Source organism: Callospermophilus lateralis, chromosome 3 (genome assembly GCF_048772815.1).
Source record: "Callospermophilus lateralis isolate mCalLat2 chromosome 3, mCalLat2.hap1, whole genome shotgun sequence".
In the NCBI taxonomy this organism is placed as follows: domain Eukaryota; kingdom Metazoa; phylum Chordata; class Mammalia; order Rodentia; family Sciuridae; genus Callospermophilus; species Callospermophilus lateralis.
In genome coordinates this window covers 160823534-160842013 of record NC_135307.1, presented here as the reverse complement: position 1 = coordinate 160842013, position 18480 = coordinate 160823534, and the positions used below count along the sequence as shown (strand labels likewise).

At 34.6% G+C, this 18480-nt stretch overlaps 2 protein-coding genes across 2 annotated transcripts in view; one reads left to right on the top strand and one right to left on the bottom strand.

Annotated features, from left to right (window-relative positions):
* Nucleotides 1-18480, top strand: part of Macrod2 (mono-ADP ribosylhydrolase 2) — a 1899209-nt gene that overhangs the window by 140937 nt on the left and 1739792 nt on the right. The gene's annotated exons all lie outside the window — the stretch shown is intronic.
* LOC143394328 (SWI/SNF-related matrix-associated actin-dependent regulator of chromatin subfamily D member 1) lies at nt 10400-11822 on the bottom strand. The gene is given in 3 exon segments (XM_077109041.1): nt 10400-11652; nt 11655-11711; nt 11714-11822. Coding segments are annotated over 3 exon segments (1419 nt in total).

Here is an 18480-nt window from a genome sequence, read left to right as displayed (position 1 = left end):
TCTAATATCCTTTGTACAAAGAAAATAAATGTTTTTAAAATAAATGTTTTGTGATGGTTATAGGATTCTGAAGTTATCAGAGAGGGATATGGATTATAGGGAAGATTTTCATGATAATATGGGAGAGGCAACAATATTTTCCTTGGCTCCCATGACGGTTCTTCCCTCGGTGATTATTTACTCTGTGTGTGTGTGTGTGTGTGTGTGTGTGTGTGTGAGAGAGAGAGAGAGAGAGAGAGAGAGAGAGAGAGAGAGAGAATGAGAATGTGCCCATGTGCTTTAATGTTGTTTGTTTATTCATCTGTGCCCTAGAAGTAGGTTCTCAAAATTTCCGATGGTCTTGTATTATTGTCTCTCTATAGATGGTCTTGTATTATTGTCTCTTCTCCTTTGAAGAGCTTCAAATATCACTTCTTTGAAGTTAGTTTTAGAATATTTCTTTTTAGTGTTAACTCACAGCTTAGCTCTAATTCTGGTATTATCAAATTATCTAATGTGCATTTCTACCTGGAGACCTCTCAGACAGAGCAAATTTAACATTTCTAAAACCATTTTTGTCCTTTTCGTATTTTTCTAGCTTCAAAAATTGGATTCACCTTTGAACCCATCTACTTTCTCTCTCTCTGCTTCTTTCTTTTCTCTTCTCTTCCCTTCCCCTTCTTTCTCCTTCCCTCTACCCCTACCCTGGGGGTGGGGGATGGGGCTGACATTTCCCAGTTCAGTTGCTTTTTCTAGCACACTATAAAAATTTTCCATACAGCTACTTAACTGTCCTTCTGATCTGCACCTCTACCTAATCTAATGTGAACTGCATACAACTATTTACTTCATCATATTGCTTTGCCCTAAAAAACTTTCAGTGCCTTATATTGTCTGTTGTTAATATATAAATTCATTAGTCTGGAATTCAAGATCTTTAATTTTGCCCCACTCTACATTTCTGGTTTTGGCTTTAGCCTCCAGCTTGTGAAATCAACCACTCTAGCTAAACAGGTTAACAAATGCATTCTTCAACATATTATGATTTTTTTCCTTTTGCATTTTGCTCATACTCCTACAAGATCTCATTTTTCTTTTGTGAAGTTAGTCCATTCCAAACCATAGGGTTGTTTTCTTTTTTGAGCCTCCTCAGAATTCCTATAGCATTTATCTAAGCCATTTATTTAGCAACCAGTTATTAACAATGTCATGACATTTGGTTTTTGTACTGAATGATTTATTTCCAGTATTCCTACTTTTCTACGCAATTACATGTTTCCTCACAGTCCTCAAGAGCATCCTTAAAAGCAAAACCATTTCTTTGATCTGACTATTATTCTAAAACATTTTTCCTATTACAAAAATAAAATCTTGAAGTCCTATAATTTCATAATTATAATTAATCTTTCAGTGAATTGCACCTTCTAAAATATTTTCTATGTATGTAAAAATATTAACTTGAGAAACTGAAAACTTTATTAAGATTCTCCTATGTTCCAAGAGCTCTAATACTGTTTTCTTCACTATAGTATGTACTACATATAGTATAATAATCATTAATTGATCAAGTAGATTGAATAATTCATCAGTCAAAAGGAATATGAACTTAAATTGGATGGGCTCAATTTGTACATATCATGGTGACTGATTTTTCTTCATACTATATAATATATATAAAAATAACTCCAGGATGACTCTATGAGAGAGACTCCTATAATTTATTACAAAATTTAGCTTGTACAACAGATAATTTATAGACTCTTAATATGAAAATAATGTAATGAAATATTTCAAAAAGGGAATAAAATGACATATAGGAAGTTATATTTTTAAAATTGTGAATGGATGATCATAAGTTTACAAACATTATAAATATTTGAGCATTGAATTAGTAAATTGATGAATAAAGAATGAAATACCAGCCAAAGAGATGCTCTGATCAGTAATGGTTTTCATAGCACTATAAGAAGGAGGAATCTAAAATGAGAATAATGGGTGTCTTGTCTTAAATTAATAGGCTGTACTTTTTAGAGCAGTTTTAAGTTAATAGAAAAATTGAGCAGAAAATCCAGGGTGTGCCCATATTTCCAATCATATACATACCCATACATTTTCCCATATCATGACCTTCTTGCCTTACTGTTATTTGTTTGTTACAATTGATGACCCAATATTGATAAATTATTAACTATTGTCCTTGGTTTACTTTAAGGGTCATTCTTTGTGTCATACAATTATATGTATGCAGATGCATAATGTTATATATTTACTACTACTGTGTCATATAGGATAGTTTCACTACCCTAAATATCTCCTGTGCTTCACCTACTTGTCCTTATCCCTCCCCTTCTTCCAACCCATAGTAACCATTAATATTTTTAATGGTTTTATAGTTTTGCCTTTTTCAGATGTTATATGGTTGGAATCATATAGTATATAGCCTTTTCATACTGACTTTTTTCACTAAGCAGTATACATTTACAGTTCTTCCATGTTGTTTCATGACTTGATAGCTTATTTCTTTGTATTGCTGAGGAATAATATCCTATTATATGGATGTACCAACTGTTTCCCTGTTTACCTGTCTTGGCTGTTTCTACCCTTTGGTTATTATGAATGAAGCTACTATAAACAGTGTGTTTAGGTTTATAAAAATTTTAAATTGTAAAACTATATAACAAAATTTACTATCTTAACTATTTCTAAGTATGTTATTAATTCAGTAATAAGTATATTCACATTGTTGTGAAACCAATTTCCAGATTTTTTTTTCATCTTGAAAAACTGAAATATCCCTTAAATTATACATCCCCATTTTTCCCTATCCCTTGATCCTGGCAACCATAATGCTCCTTTCTGTTTCTATAAATATGACTACTGTGAATGCCTCATATAAGTTTAATTGTATGGAATATTTGTCTTTCTTTGCATGTCTGATTTATTTCACTTAGTGAAATGTCCTCAAGATACATCTATACAGCATGGGTCAGATTTATTTCCTGAGTAATATTCTATTATTGTATATATTATATTTTGTTTATTCATCCATTGATGGACACTTGGGTTGCTTCTACCTCTTGAATACTATGAATAGTGTTTCTATGAATATGGATTTGTGAATATTTTTTGGATTCTACCTTTTTTGCCAGAAGTGGAATTGCTGAATCATATCTCTAAGGCTCTAGGTTTTTTTTTTTTTTTTGTTTTGTTTTTTGTGGTGCTGGAGGTTGAACCCAGGGCATTGTGCTTGTGAGGCAAGCACTCTACCACGTGAGCTATATCCCCAGCCCAGTTTTTGAGGAACCACCGTATTTTCCATAGTAGCTGCAGCATATTATATTCCCAGCCATAATGTACAAAGTTTCTATTTCTCCTAACCAACACTTACCATTTTCTGTGGTTTGATAATAGCATCTTGAGTATGAGGTGATATTTCATTGAAGTTTTGTTCTCCCCTAATGATCAGTGATGATTTTTTTTTAAAAAAATATGTTTGCTGGCCATTTGAAAATCATCTTTGCAGAAATGTCTTTATAGATTCTTTTTTGTTGTAGAATAGTAAGAGTTCTTTATATTAACCCCTTATCAGATATATTATTTATAAATACTTTTTTTTTCCATTCCCACAGGTGCTGTTTTCCCCTATCCCATTCCAATGATTACTTCTCAATTTTCTACTTTGATGCCCAGAAATTGTTAATTATGATGTCATCCAATTTGTCTATTTTTGATTTTTTTGTCTGTGCTTTTGGTATTATATTTAGAAAATCTTTGCTAAATCCAATGTTATGATGACTTTCTTCTATGTTTTCTTCTAAGAGTTTATAGTTTTGAGTTGTATGCAGGATTTTTGCTTGGACATAATTTTTCAACTCACTTAGGCAAATACCAATGAGTATAATTGCTGGATTGTATGGTTAGGCTATGTTTAGCTTTGTAAGAAACTTCCAAACTTCCCTCCAGAGTTCCTATACCATTTTGCATTCCTATCAGTGATGAATGAAGATTCCTTTTGCTCTGTTTCCTCAACAGCATTTGTTAATATTTGAGTTTTAAACCTCCTTCTTTTTAGATGTATAGTGATACTTCATTGTTATTTTAACTTGAGTTATAATTCCTTGATAACATATGATGTTAAGTATCGTGAATATGATGTTTCATATACATATTTGGCACCAGACTATCTTTCTTGGAGACCTGTGTGTTCAAATCTTTTACCCACTCTTAATTGAATTTTCTTTTATTGTTGAATTTTAAGAGTTCTTCATATATGTTGAATAGCAGTACTTTATCAAATATGAGTTTTGCACATATTTTTTCCAACTCTGTGGCTTTCATTTTCATTTTTTAGCATCATGTTTTTCACAGCAGAAGTTTTAATTTTAACAAAGTCCATTTTACCATTTTTTTAGCAAATATTTGAAAAATGTATTGCCAAACCTACCATCATTTAGACTTTCTTCTGTGTTTTCTCCTAGAAGTTTTATAGATATACGTTTTATGTCTAGTGAAGAGCATAAGGTCAGTGTTCAAGTTCTTTTTTCTTTTTCTTTTGTATGTGGATGGCCTATTGTGCCTGTGCCATTGTTGAAAAGACTTTTCTTTTTCACTGGATAGCTTTTGCTTCCTTGCCAATGATGAATTGATTATGTTTATCTTGGTCTGTTTCTGTACTCCCTATTCTCTTCTGTTAATCAATTTGTCTATTCTTCCAACAATACCACATTATCTTGATTATTTTATAGTACATCCTGAAGCTAGGCAGTATCTTTTTTTGTTGGATTGGCTGTTCTGAGTCTTCAGCCTCCCCATGGAATTTTAAAATCATCTCATTTATACTTACAACATGATTCACTGGGAATTTTATTGGGATTGCATTGAAATTTTAGATCAAGTTTGGGAGAATTCACATCTTGATAATACTGAGTCATTTTATACAAGGATATTCCAATTTTTGATTTATTTCATCAGAGTTTTGCAGTTTTCCTCATATAAATGTTGTTCATATTTTGCTGGATTTTTTTATACCTAAGTATTTCACTTTCTGGATGCTAATTTAAATGGCATTGTGAGTTTACTTTCACATTACAGTTGATGGTTTTTTTCTATGTAAGATAGCAATAGTAACCTTGTATCCTGAAATTTTACAACACTTATTTATTAGTTCCAGGATTTTTGTTTGTTATTCTTTGGAATTTTCCACATATATGAATACATTATCTATGAACAAAGACAATTGTATTTCTTATATCCCAAACTGTATATTTTAACTTACTCCCTCCTTCTTTCTTTATTGTTTTATTATACTTTTTTCCCTTTTTCTTTTTTTCTCTTAGTATTGGAGATTGAACCATCCAGGGCCAAAGGCATATTGGCAAGCACTCTAAACCACTGAACAGCAGTCCCAGTCCCTCCCTTTCTTATTGCAAGTTAGAGCTTCCAGTTCAGTTTTCTTTTGATTAATGCCAACTTGGTGTATCTTTCTTCATGTCTCTACTTTTAATCTACTATTGCTTCTATATTTAAAGTATATTTCTTATAGACAAGATATATAGACTTGATTTTTTTGATCATCCAAACAGTCCATCTTTTAATTAATGGCAAGTAGATATTGAGTGACAGCTTAAAAAAACTCTCTTGTGAATTTTGTATGTAAACTTAACTATATAACATATATATATATATATATATATATATATATATATATATATATATATATAGTGGTTATTGATATTATTAAATAGTTGTCATTTTTCTATTCATTGCCCATGTTCTATGTCTCTCCTCCTCGTCCTCCTCAAAATTTGATTGATAGTTTTGTTGGAATGAGGAAGCCAAGTCTGATTCTTTTTTTTTTTTTTAAATATTTTTTAGTTGTAGAAGGACACAATACCTTTATTTACTGATCTTTATGTGGTGCTGAGGATCGAACCCAGGGCCTCACACATACTAGGTGAGCACTCTACCACTGAGCCACAACCCTAGCCTTATGTTTCTTATTTTTTCTCCTTCTACTCACTTTCTGATTTTAATTGAGTATTTTATATAATTCTACTTTTTTTTCTCTTTAGCATATCACTTAATACTTTTTTTGTTGTTGGAGATTGAACACAGGACCTGGTGAATATTACCACATGCTGTATGACTGAGCTACACAACTAGCTTCAAATATAATTCTTTAAATTTTATTTTAGTGGTGTCATAGAGTTTGGCAATATGCATTTACTACTAATCTTATTCTTCCAAATAACAGTATATTGTTTTATGAATGGTGTAGGTATTCTGAATTCTTCCCTTTCATACCTTATAACATTGTTGTTATTGAAGTTGCAGACACCACATACATTCTTGCTGTTATTTTGAGCACACTGTTATCTATTAGAATAAGAAAGATAAAATATTTGAGTTTATCTTAATTTAGTCCTTCTCTAATCCTTTCCTTTCTTTATGTATAGCCAAGTTTTTAACAGACCATCATTCTTTCTATAAAACTTTTTTTAAAAAACATTTCTTGCAAGGAAAGTTTATTATTGACAAATTTCCTCATTTATTTGTTTATGAATGCCTTTATTTCTCCTTGAATTTTGAAAGATAATTTTGTTACATATGAAATTCTATGTTGGTGATTTTTGCCTTTCAATATTGAAAATATTTCACTGTATTCTATTACTTGAATTGTTTTGGAGAAAAATCTGTAAAGTAATTCTTGTTCTTTATTATATTATTAGAAGGGTATTTTTCCTTAGGATTATTGGAATTTTTTTTGTAGTTTGAACAAGTTATTCCTGTGGGTAGATTTTGTGTACATATCCTGCTTGGTATTCTCTGAGCTTACTGGATGTTTACTTCAATGTTGATTATTAATTATGGAAAATTCTCAGCTATTATTGCATCAAGTACTCCCATCCTCTCACCTTCTTGTTCCCTATGTCCTTTCTTCCCTTCTTCTAAATATCTGGTGGATATAACAACTTGTTAAATTGTGCCTAAAATTAGGCAAGTAGATATCGAGTGACAGCTTAAAAAACCTTTCTTGTGAATTTTGTATGTAAACTTCACTATATAACTTTGGCACATTTGTTAGATACCTTTTAGGGTTTGTGCATTTAGTGGATGAGATTACCAATTTATTGTCTCACAGACAAATGGGATTTTGTCCTATTGTCCTAATTTTTGATAGGTTATTTCCAATAAACTCTAAACAAATATAAAGATCTTTCAAAAATCTGGAGATACGTCTCTTGTAAATATCACTAGTAGTTATTCACTTTATTTGTAAGGTTAGGTTGATCATGGATTTCCCAATGCTAGAATCCAGAATGTATCAAACTCAATTCTGTTTTTCTCCAGGGTTTGTTAGAGATGTTTATCTGAGAGATTACTATGAATCATACAATTGTTAGATTGCCTGTGGTGACAGAAGGCATTTTTTAAAATGTAGATCTCCTGCAAGTCTCCCAAATAATTAAAATGCATAAAACGCATGCAACAGATGGCAAAAGGGTTTGAACTAAATGTGTGAGACTTAGTTTTACATAGTAATGTATTTGTGCAGTTAAGGTGGTGACCTTTCATGATAACTTCTACAGATATGTAAAGTGGAATATGCTCTCTGGAGTTGATAAAATATGGCAATCTTACAATAGAAAGCTTTTCTATTCTTCATTCTTAATGTTACTAATGTAATATCTAATAGAAACATTCTATAATCTTGAGTTTCTTTTCTCAATATTTACCCCTTTCCTTTAACAAAATGGCTTGTGAAAATTAACAGGCAATTTGTGTTGTGTTCTATAACACTCAGTTTTTTCATTGTAAACCTTAAAAGCATTATGTTTTTATATCTTTGTTTAATTTAAAAAGTCTCTATAGATATAAGAAAAAATATTATCCTCTTCAGTATTATCTTGTTTCTGAGGAACTTAAACCAATTCTCACTCATCATTTATCCCCTTTTTCTCAAGCTAATGCAATCATATTTCCAACTTGATTTTTCTATAGGTGACAGTGGATTTTGGTTATTAGATCTGTCAGCTTATGACAAACCACTCCTAACCTTAGTGGCTTACATCAAACTGACCATTCCAGTTGCAACAAGGAACTGTAGTGAGAGATGTGCAAAACCTGTACCATGAAAAAATTTAGATGCTAATGAAACACAAGTAGAGCTAACAAGCAAAGACTTTCCCTGTTGTTGCATAAAAACTCAGCATTGTAAAAGCAATTGTTCACTGTACATTAATGTACCAACAATGCAATATCAATAAAAGTACCAATCTCCCATTTATGGAGTTAAATGAGTTGATGGCGAATTTCATACAGAAAAGCAAACACATAAAAATAGTCAAAAAACCTGGAATAAAAGAAAGAAAACTATAAGTGAGGACTACCCCTACTAGACACAGAAAACTGCTAGGATGCTAGGTAGACTTTATAAGTAAAACATTGTGGTGTTCAAGCTTGAATGGACCAAAAGACCAATGGAATAGGATTAAATGCCCATAAGGAAATTCAAGTACATATGGAAATTTAGCATATGATAAATATAGTATCTCAAATGCCTGGGCTAGAGCAGAATTTAAAATAAATGGTTCTGGGAAAATTTAATGACTTTACAGAAAAAGATATCTCACACCATATCTTATATTGTACTCCAAAGTAATGGATTAGGCACTAAGTATAAAAAATGAAATCACACAAGCACTAGAAGTAAATGTAAGTGAATTATCTCTTAAACTTATTGTAGGTAAAATCTTTCTAATTCTTATTGAAAGTCCAGAAGTGATAATTGAAAATATTTATTAATTTGAATACATAAAACATTTTAAAAGTGTTATAGCCAAAAGCACCATGACAAACATCAAAAGACATTTGACAAAGTGGAAGGAAATGTTCACAGTATCTACCACAAGTGATTGATATGCCTAATACATAAAGAAATCTTAAAAATGTAGGGGCAGAATACCAAAAAATAATATAGAAGAATAGGAAAAAGACATGAAATTCTATGAACTTATCTTTAAAGTTATTTTTAGTAAATTTTAGTAATAAAAAATAACAAAATGCAAAACAGTAGAAGGCACTATCTGTATATGAAAGAAGATATAAAGAAGTATATTTGTGTTCTACTCATTTGTACCAAAAATATAAGAGTGATAAGCCAGAATCTGATTAAATGAATTACCCAAAGGTAATGAGTAGGACTAGGAAGGAAATAAAGGAGAATAAAGACAAAATGGTGATGATAATGAAGTTATACACTACTGTATATATAGCTTTAGTTCTTAAAATCAGTAATGATATATGTATCAAATAAAATAAGTAATTGAAACCAATCAGGATTGTGGGCAGGGGACCCCAAATGAATACATGTGGTAATGTATTTGTGCAGTTAAGGTAAAATGAACCTACTTGTATTAAAAATGACTACACAACCATCGTGAAGAGCATGGGAACCAATGAACATTGCCTTAGGTATCTTTTAGCCTTAAGTAATAGTATTTGAATGTAGAAATGTTGTTATCTTGTTTATTATGATTTTCCAGGGGCATGGGTTATTAATTCTGTGACTACCATCTGTGTTTATTAAATTAAATAAATAAATGCATTTTAGGTAGAGAAATAGGTTTTTCATTGTTTGAGAAGGAAATTATAAGAAAAGGGAAAGGCTATAATGAACCTTGTAATAAATTGTAATAAGGAGTGTGCAGGAGGGAGCAATAGTTCAAGAACAAATCCCAATACTGATGTAAGAAGACCCCTACTAAGGAGTCAGAGAAGCACTGAGACAGTAGAGGACTGGGGATTGACCTGGGACTCAGTGGAGCCCAAGAGCCAGGGTTCCTTTAGTGCTAGAGGGCAACAAGTGAAGGGAGAGTTTGCTCCAAACCTGTTGAGGGAAGGAAGGAAATTGGATTCTGTTATTAGGAGGGCCAAAATAAACTAGCTTATAGAGTGCCCCAAGGCCTGAGTCTTGGAGGAGGCGGGTACAACTCCCAACTCCTGGGTCTCTGAAGGGGAGGATCAGTGTAGCTGGTCCCATTAAAGACCATCTGGCCTTAGGCCCAGTCCATTCAGAGCACTGATTACCACTACAGGTTCTCTCTCTACCACTATCTAGAGGTCTTGTGTAGACCAGGGGAGGAGAGAGGCACATAGGAACTTTGTGGGGCAAGGGGAAGCTAAGGGGTAGGAAGAGATGGGGTGGGAGAAGAAGATAAGAGGTGTCTCGTGAGACAGAAATGTGAGACCCTCTTCATTCTGGTGTTGTCCTTGAACCAATAGCATCCCCTGAAAGGCCCCAAGCAAGACCAAGGCAGGTGCTATGAAGCAGGCAGCACAGCACAGCCCAGCCCAGCACAGCACAGCACAGCACAGCACAAATAACTGGAGCAGCCAAATTAGGGCTGTAGGAGAAGCCCTATGTAGTTTGGATTCCCAGGGCTTGCTCTAATTCTTGTTGTCTCTGCTGCACCTTGGAGTAAAAGTATCGGCACACAGCCTCCTGAGCCCAAGGCTGGAAATAGAACTCAGCTCGTTGCTCCTCCTCTGGGTTACCCACCATATCAGTCATGGTCTTGAGGTCCCAGCACTGGGACTGAAGCCAATCATTGATGAAACCCTGAGGATATCTGGCAAAGCTCAGCATGGACTCCTGCTGAGTCTTCAGCTGGTTAATAGTTTCTATTGTTTCGTGAATTTTGTTGTCTAGAGTAGCAATCTCCTGTTGACTGGCAGTGGACAGCAGGAAAGGATTCATCTGAGTCTTTAAGGTATCATCCACTTCCACATCAATGTCATAATAAGCTGTCTTTTTCTGATCGTTTGGATCAATACTGATGACGTCATTAATGATAATGGGTTCTGGTGGCATAAGCAAGGCATGCAGCCTTTGAGGGATCTCTGAAAACTCCATATGCTGAGACTCAAAGATCTGCTGGAGGTACTTGTCACAGATGACAAACTCCCGCTCGTGAGGATCTTGGAGCTTATGTGTCTTAATGTATTGCCACAATGCTTGAATGATCACTGGATGAGTCTGGGTGTGAATGCCAAGGAGCTGAGCCAAACAAGGGTCTAATTCAAACTGGGGAGGCCGATAATCCAGCATCAGTAGGACATTACACCATCCATTCACATCTCCTGATCACTTCACCTGGAAGCCATCCGTCTCCTAGGTAGTGGCGGTCCTGTGCCATTCTACCAGATGGCTGTCTGGCCCATACAAATCTTTGTCCAATTCAATCACTAAGGACTTAAAAAAGGAAGAAAATTTCCTCTTTTGTTTTGTGGCATCATATTTGGACAAGGCTGACTTGATGGGATGTTTCAAGGCCTCCTGGATATCTAGCCGTTTCCTCATGATAGTCTGATCCAGTTTCCTTTCAAAAGCCAAAAGATCCATATAGGCTTGGGATTCTGATACCAGTTCAGGAATCCTTTGATGTAGAATTTAGTCAGCTATCTTTTTTTTCTTTGCATTGTGGTTCCGATTTTGGACCACCTGCTGTTGGACCTGCTAGATCTGCTGAGGTGCAGGTCTCTTGTGGGACTGGTCCATCCCTGAGTGGGCCAGGCCAGGTTGGACAGAAGAGTTTCCCTGATAGCCAGGAGGTTCCATGGAAAGTCCCTGAGGTATAATTCGGCTGCCTGGCAGCATATCTGGTCTCGGAAGGCTGCTCTGGGCATCCGGGAGTGGTATAGCCCTTGACCCAGAGCCGGGCCCATTCGCATGGAGGTCCAGAAGTTCCACCTTGGCCCAGAGCAGCCGCTGCACCCACCCCTTCGGAGGCTCTGGCACCACTGCTGGGAGCCACAGACTGGAAACCCGCCTGGGTCGCCATCTTCCTGAAGCTGTGCTGCAGTTGCACAAAGAACAGGAACCGGAAGAACTCCCCCTGCCTGCCCCCCCCCCCACCCCCCATCTCCCCGCCCCCCCATCTCCCCGACCCGGACCCCCAAGTGCCTGCCTGTTTGTGCGACTGGCTGATCCATAGGCATGGGAAGCTCCAGACAGTGAGACTGTAGGCTAGAGACAACTAGTGGAAAAGCCCAACCAAGAATCTTTATCCAGTAAATTAAGCTTTAGAATTGAAGATGAAATCAAAACCTTCCAGGATAACAAAAGTGCTAGAGGGCAACTTTTAATAAAAGTTAAAAGAATTTATAGCTAGAAAAAAGACAGTACAAAACATCCTTGGGAAAATATTTCATGAAGAGGAAATGAAAAACAACAATGAAAATTAGCAGAGGAGGGTAGTGCACTAAAGGAAAAACTAATCAAAGAAGAAAATCAAGTCAAGTTAAATAACAAAAATAAACAAATATGGCTGGAAATACAAACTATGTCTCAATAGTAACCTTAAATATTAATGGCTTAAACTCACCAATCAAAAGACATAGACTAGCAGATTGGATTAAAAAAGACCCAACAATATGCTGCTTCCGGGAGACTTATCTGATAGGAAAAGACATACACAGACTGAAGGTGAAATGTTGGGAAAAATCATACCACTCACATGGACTGTGGAAGCAAGCAGGGGTTTCCATACTCATATCAAATAAAGTAGAGTTCAAGCCAAGTTAATCAAAAGGGATAAAAATGGGCATTACATATTGCTCAAGGGAACCATACATCAACAAGACATAACAATCATAAATATATATGCCCTAAACAATGATGCATGTTCATCAAACAAACTCTTCTCAAGTTCATGAGTCAAATTGACCACAACACAATAATCTTGGGTGACTTTAACACACTCTCTCACCACTGGATAGATCTTCCAAACAAAAGTTGAATAAAGAAACTATAGAACTCAATAACACAATCAATAACTTAGACTTAACTGACATATATAGAATATTTCACCCTGCATCAAGTGGATACACTTTCTTCTCAGCAGCACATGGATCCTTCTCTAAAATAAACCATGTACTATACCACAAAGCAACTCTTAGCAAATACAAAAAACAAGAGATACTACCATGTAGTTTATCAAATCATATGGAATGAATGGAAATCAATGACAAAATAAAAAATAAAAATTTCCCCATCACCTGGAGACTAAACAATATGCTACTGAATGAACAATGGGTTACAGAAGACATCAAGGGGAAGATTAAAAATTCTTAGAGGTAAAGGAGAACATAGACACAACATATTGAAATCTCTTGGACACTATAAAAGCAGTACTAAGAGGAAAATTCATTGCATGGAGTTCATTTCTTAAAAGAAGGAAAAGTCAACAAATAAATGACCTCAAACTACATCTCAAAGCCCTAGAAAAATAAGAACAAATCAGCAGCAAAAGCAGTAGAAGGCAAGAAATAATTAAAATTAGAGCTGAAATCAATGAAATCGAAATAAAAGAAACAAGTGAAAAAATTGACAAAACAAGAAGTTGGTTCTTTGAAACAGTGAATAAAATTGACAGACCCTTAGCCACGCTAAAGAAGAGAAGGAGAGAGAGAACTCAAATTACAAGCATATGTGATTAAAAAGGAAATATCACAACAGACACTACAGAAATACAGAGGATAATTAGAAATTATTTTGAAATCTTATACTTCAATAAAATAGAAGACATTGAAGGCATAAACAAATTTCTTAAGTCATATGATTTGCCCAGATTGTGTCAGGAAGATATACACAATTTAAACAGAGCAAGATCAAGTGAGGAAATAGAAGAAGCCATCAGAAGCTTACCAACCAAGAAAAGCCCAAGAGCAGATGGATACACAGCCAAATCCGACAAGATATTTAAATAATAACTAATACCAATACTCTTTGATTTATTTCAGGAAATAGAAAAAGAGGCAGTAATTCCAAACTCATTCTATGAGGCCAATATCACCCTGATCCCAAAACCAGGCAAAGACATATCAAAGACAGAAAACATCAGACCAATATCTCTAGTGGACATAGATGCAAAAATTCTCAATAAAATTCTGGCAAATCAAATACAAAAAATATCAAAAAGATTGTGCTCCATGATCAAGTGGGATTCATCCCAGGGATACAAGGTTGGTTCAACATACGGAAATCAATAAATGTAATAAAGGTAAGAATCAACTCAATAGATAATAAAGATAAGATCATCTCAATAGAGACAGAAAAAGCATTTGACAAAATACAGCACCCCTTCATGTTCAAAACACTAGAAAAACTAGGGATAACATGAACCTACCTCAACATCATAAAGGCTATCTACACTAAGCCTCAGACCAACATCATTCTAAACGGAGAAAAATTGAAGGCATTCCCTCTAAAAACTGGAACAAGACAGGGATGTTCTTTTTCACCACTTCTATTCAACATAGTTCTTGAAACACTGTCCAGAGCAATTAGACAGATGAAAGAAATTAAAGTGATACCCATAGGAAAAGAACTCAAATTAGCATTATTTGCCAATGATATGATTTTATACCTAGAAGACCCAAAAATCCATCAGAAAACTTCTAGAACTAGTAAATGAATTCAGCAAAGTAGCAGGATATAAAATCAACACCCATAAATCAAAGGCATTTCTGTATATCAGTGACAAAGCCTCTGAGAAGGAAATGAGGAAAACCACCCCTTTCACAATAACCTAAAAAAAAAAAAATAAGATACTTGGGAATGAAATTAATGAAAGAGGTGAAAGATCTATACAATGAAAACTACAGAATCCTAAAGAGAGAAATCAAAGAAGACCTTAGAAGATGGAAAGATCTTCCTTGCTCTTGGATAGGCAGAATTAATATTACCAAAATGTCCACACTATCAAAAGCACTATACATATTTAATGCAATTCTGATCAAAATCCCAATGTCATTCCTCATAGAAATAGAAAAAGCAATCATGAAATTCTTCTGGAAAAATAAGAGACCCAAATAGCTAAAGCAGTCCTTAGCAGGAAGAGTTAAGCAGATGACATCGCTATACCAGAACTTAAACTATACTACAGAGCAATAGTAACAGAAACAGCATGGTATTGGCACCAAAACAGACTGGTAGACCAATGGTTCAGAATAGAGGATAGAGAGACTAACCCACAAAATTACAATTCCCTTATATTACATAAGGGTGCCAAAAATATGATTGGAGAAAAGATAGCCTCTTCAAAAAATGGTGCTGGGAAAAATGGAAATCCATATGCAAAAAAATGAAATTAAACCCCTATCTCTCACCATGCACAAAACTTAACTCAGAATGGATCAAGGACCTAGGAATTAAACCAGAGACTCTGCATCTAATAGAAAAAAAAGTAGGCCCTAATCTTTATCATGTGGGATTAGGCCCCAACTTCCTTAATAAGACTCCTGTAGTACAAGAATTAAAACCAAGAATCAATAAATGGTATGGAATCAAACTAAAAAAGTTTCTTCTAAGCAGAAGAAACAATTTTTTAGGTGAAAAGAGAGCCTACATCCTGGGAGCAAATTTTAACCCCTCACACATCAGATAGAGCACTAATCTCTAGGGTATATAAAGAACTCAAAAAGCTAAGAACCCCCCCCCCCCCAAAAAAAAAAACAAAAACCAAATAACCCAATCAAAAAACGGGCCAAGGACCTGAACAGACACTTCTCAGAAGAGGATATACAATCAACAAATATATGAAAAAATGCTCATTATCTCTAGCAATCAGAGAAATGCATATCAAAACTACTCTAAGATATCTCACTCCAGTCAGAATGGCAGCTATTATGCATACAAACAACAATAATTGTTGGTGAGGATGTGGGGAAAAAGGTACACTCATACAGTTCTGGTGGGATTTCAAATTGATACAGCCAATATGGAAAGCAGTATGGAGATTCCTTAGAAATCTGGGAATTGAACCACCATTTGACCCAGCTATCCTTCTCCTCAGTTTATATTCAAAGGACTTAAAAACAGCATACTACAGGGACATAGCCCCATTAATACTTATAGCAGCACAATTCACAATAGCTAAACTGTGGAGCCAATCTAGATGTCCTTCAGTAGATGAATGGATAAAAAAAAATGTGGCATATATACACAATGGAATTTTACTCATCAATAAAAGAGAATAAAATCATAGCCTTTGCAAGTAAATGGATAGTGTTGGAGAAGATAATACTAAGTGAAGTTAGCCAATCCCAAAAAAACAAATGGCGAATGTTTTCTCTCAAGAGGTTGACTCATAGTGAGGTAAGTAGAGGGAGCATGGGAGGATTAGATGAACTCTAGATAGGGAAGGGGGTGGGAGGGAAAGGGAGGGGGCAGGGAATTAGCAAGGATGGTGAAATGTTATGGACATCATTATCCAAAGTACATGTATGAAGACTCAACATACTTTTATACAGAGATATGAAAAATTGTGGTATATATGTGTAATAAGAATTTTAATGCAAAAAACCAAAGTACATGTATAAAGGTATGAATTGGCATGAACATACTCTATATATAAAGATATGAAAAATTGTACTCTATATGTGTAATAAGAATTGTAATGCATTTTGCTGTTGTGTAAAAAATAAAATCATTAAAACTACAGAAAAGAAATAGAAATAATCTATATATATATAATAAATACCACTTATCATAAAAAATAATAAACAAGATGGTTGGATAAAAAATGTGGCATATATACACAATGGAAAATTACTTAGCAATAAAAGAGAATAAAATGATGGCATTTGCAGGTAAATGGATGGAGTTAGAGAAGATAATGCTAAATGAAGTCAGCCAATCCCCAAAAAACAAATGCCAAATGTTTTCTCTGATATAAGGAGGCTGACTCATAGTGAGGTAGGGAGAAGGAGCATGGGAGGATTAGATGAATTCTAGATAGGGAAGAGGTGGGTGGGAAGGAAAGGGAGGGGGGCAGGAGATTAGCAAGGACAGTGAAATATGATGGACATCATTATCCAAAGTACATGTATGAAGATACAAATTGGTATAAATATACCAATTTGTATATTTACAGAGTCATGAAAGACAAGAGAAAGACTGTGGAATCATTATAATTAGAAGGACACTTGAGATTCAATAACTATATGCAACGTGGGGTTTGGTATCAACTCTTTTAACAAGAATATGAAAAACTGTGCTCTATATGAGTAATAAGAATTATAATGCATTCCACTGTCATATATAAATAAAAAATCCAAAAATCCATACTGATCAACATAAATAATTGAATAAATGCAGGATTGTGGACAGTCTTTTTTATAAGTAATTTTAATTAATATATAAGGAATGAGGGAAATATAAAATCACTATTAGACTAATATCACAACAATCACTGTTGATTAGGCAAAATCAATGGACAAATCTTTCAGGATAAACCCAGAAGACACCACCTTAACCAAGTGAAAGCAAAAAGACATATCAACCAAGGTGTGACAGTGTCATAGGAGAGGACAATCTCCAAAGAAAGATTCAAGGATAGAAGGGGGAGCTTGACTCAGGAGCAGTGGGGCTCTTGGCATATGTGAGGGAAAAGAATTTCTCTTCATGCTAGTCTAAGGCATAGACAGAGGTTTATTTAGGACAGTAGATGCATAGACAAGAGAGAATGGGGGCAATCTCAAGGGGGAGGCCTTTGCATAAATCAAGGAATACACATTCAAGGGAGAATGTGGGCTATCTCCAGAGGGAAAGACAGCAACCTGTTGGTTGGGGGTATTAATATTTTTATACAGGGACAGTTGCTGGGGGCTGTATTAGAAGTGGAGCCAGAGTGGAATGACACAATTTTGCCCTTGTTTTCCTTGCAGCATTTATTTAATAAACAAGTGAGCCAAGGAGTTGCAGTGGTTAATGGGTTTTCCTCACATTTCAAAAGCTTATGGACACTTTCTTTGAGATTCAGTAACCCAATTTTGTTAAATTTCTAATCTCCACAGGTATATATCTGTAGCCCCAATTACTCCGGAGGCTGAGGCAGGCAGATCACTTGAACTCAGAAGTTTAAAGCTGTACTGGAAAACACAGTGAGACCCATGGAACAAACTAACCAACCAACAAATAAATAAATAAGGAAAAAGACATATCAATATCATGTATCCCTTGCTATGATGCACTGAGAAGAATATGAAATAAGTTCTGGGGTAATCTCACCCCAAATTCAGAACCCCAATCTAATCATGAGAAATATCAACAAATCCAAATGAAAGCACATTCTACAAAATAAATGCCCAGTTATCAAAAGTGTCAGGGTCATAAAAGACAAGAGAAAGACTGTGGAATCATTATAATTTGAAGGACACTTGAGATTTAATAACTACATGCAATGTGGGATCCGGTATCAACTCGTGGAACAAGAATGTAAGGAAAAATTGTTATGATATGAATAAGGCCTAAAATTTAGTTAATATTATCAGTGCAATCTTAATTTCCTTGCTTTGATAATTTTACTATGTTTAAATAAGTTGTTAATGTTAGGGGAAGCTGGGTGAAGAGGATTTTTTATGAACTCTGTATTGTTTTGCAAATTTTTGCAAGTCTTAAATTATTTCAAAACTAAAAAAAAAACAAAACTAAAAACA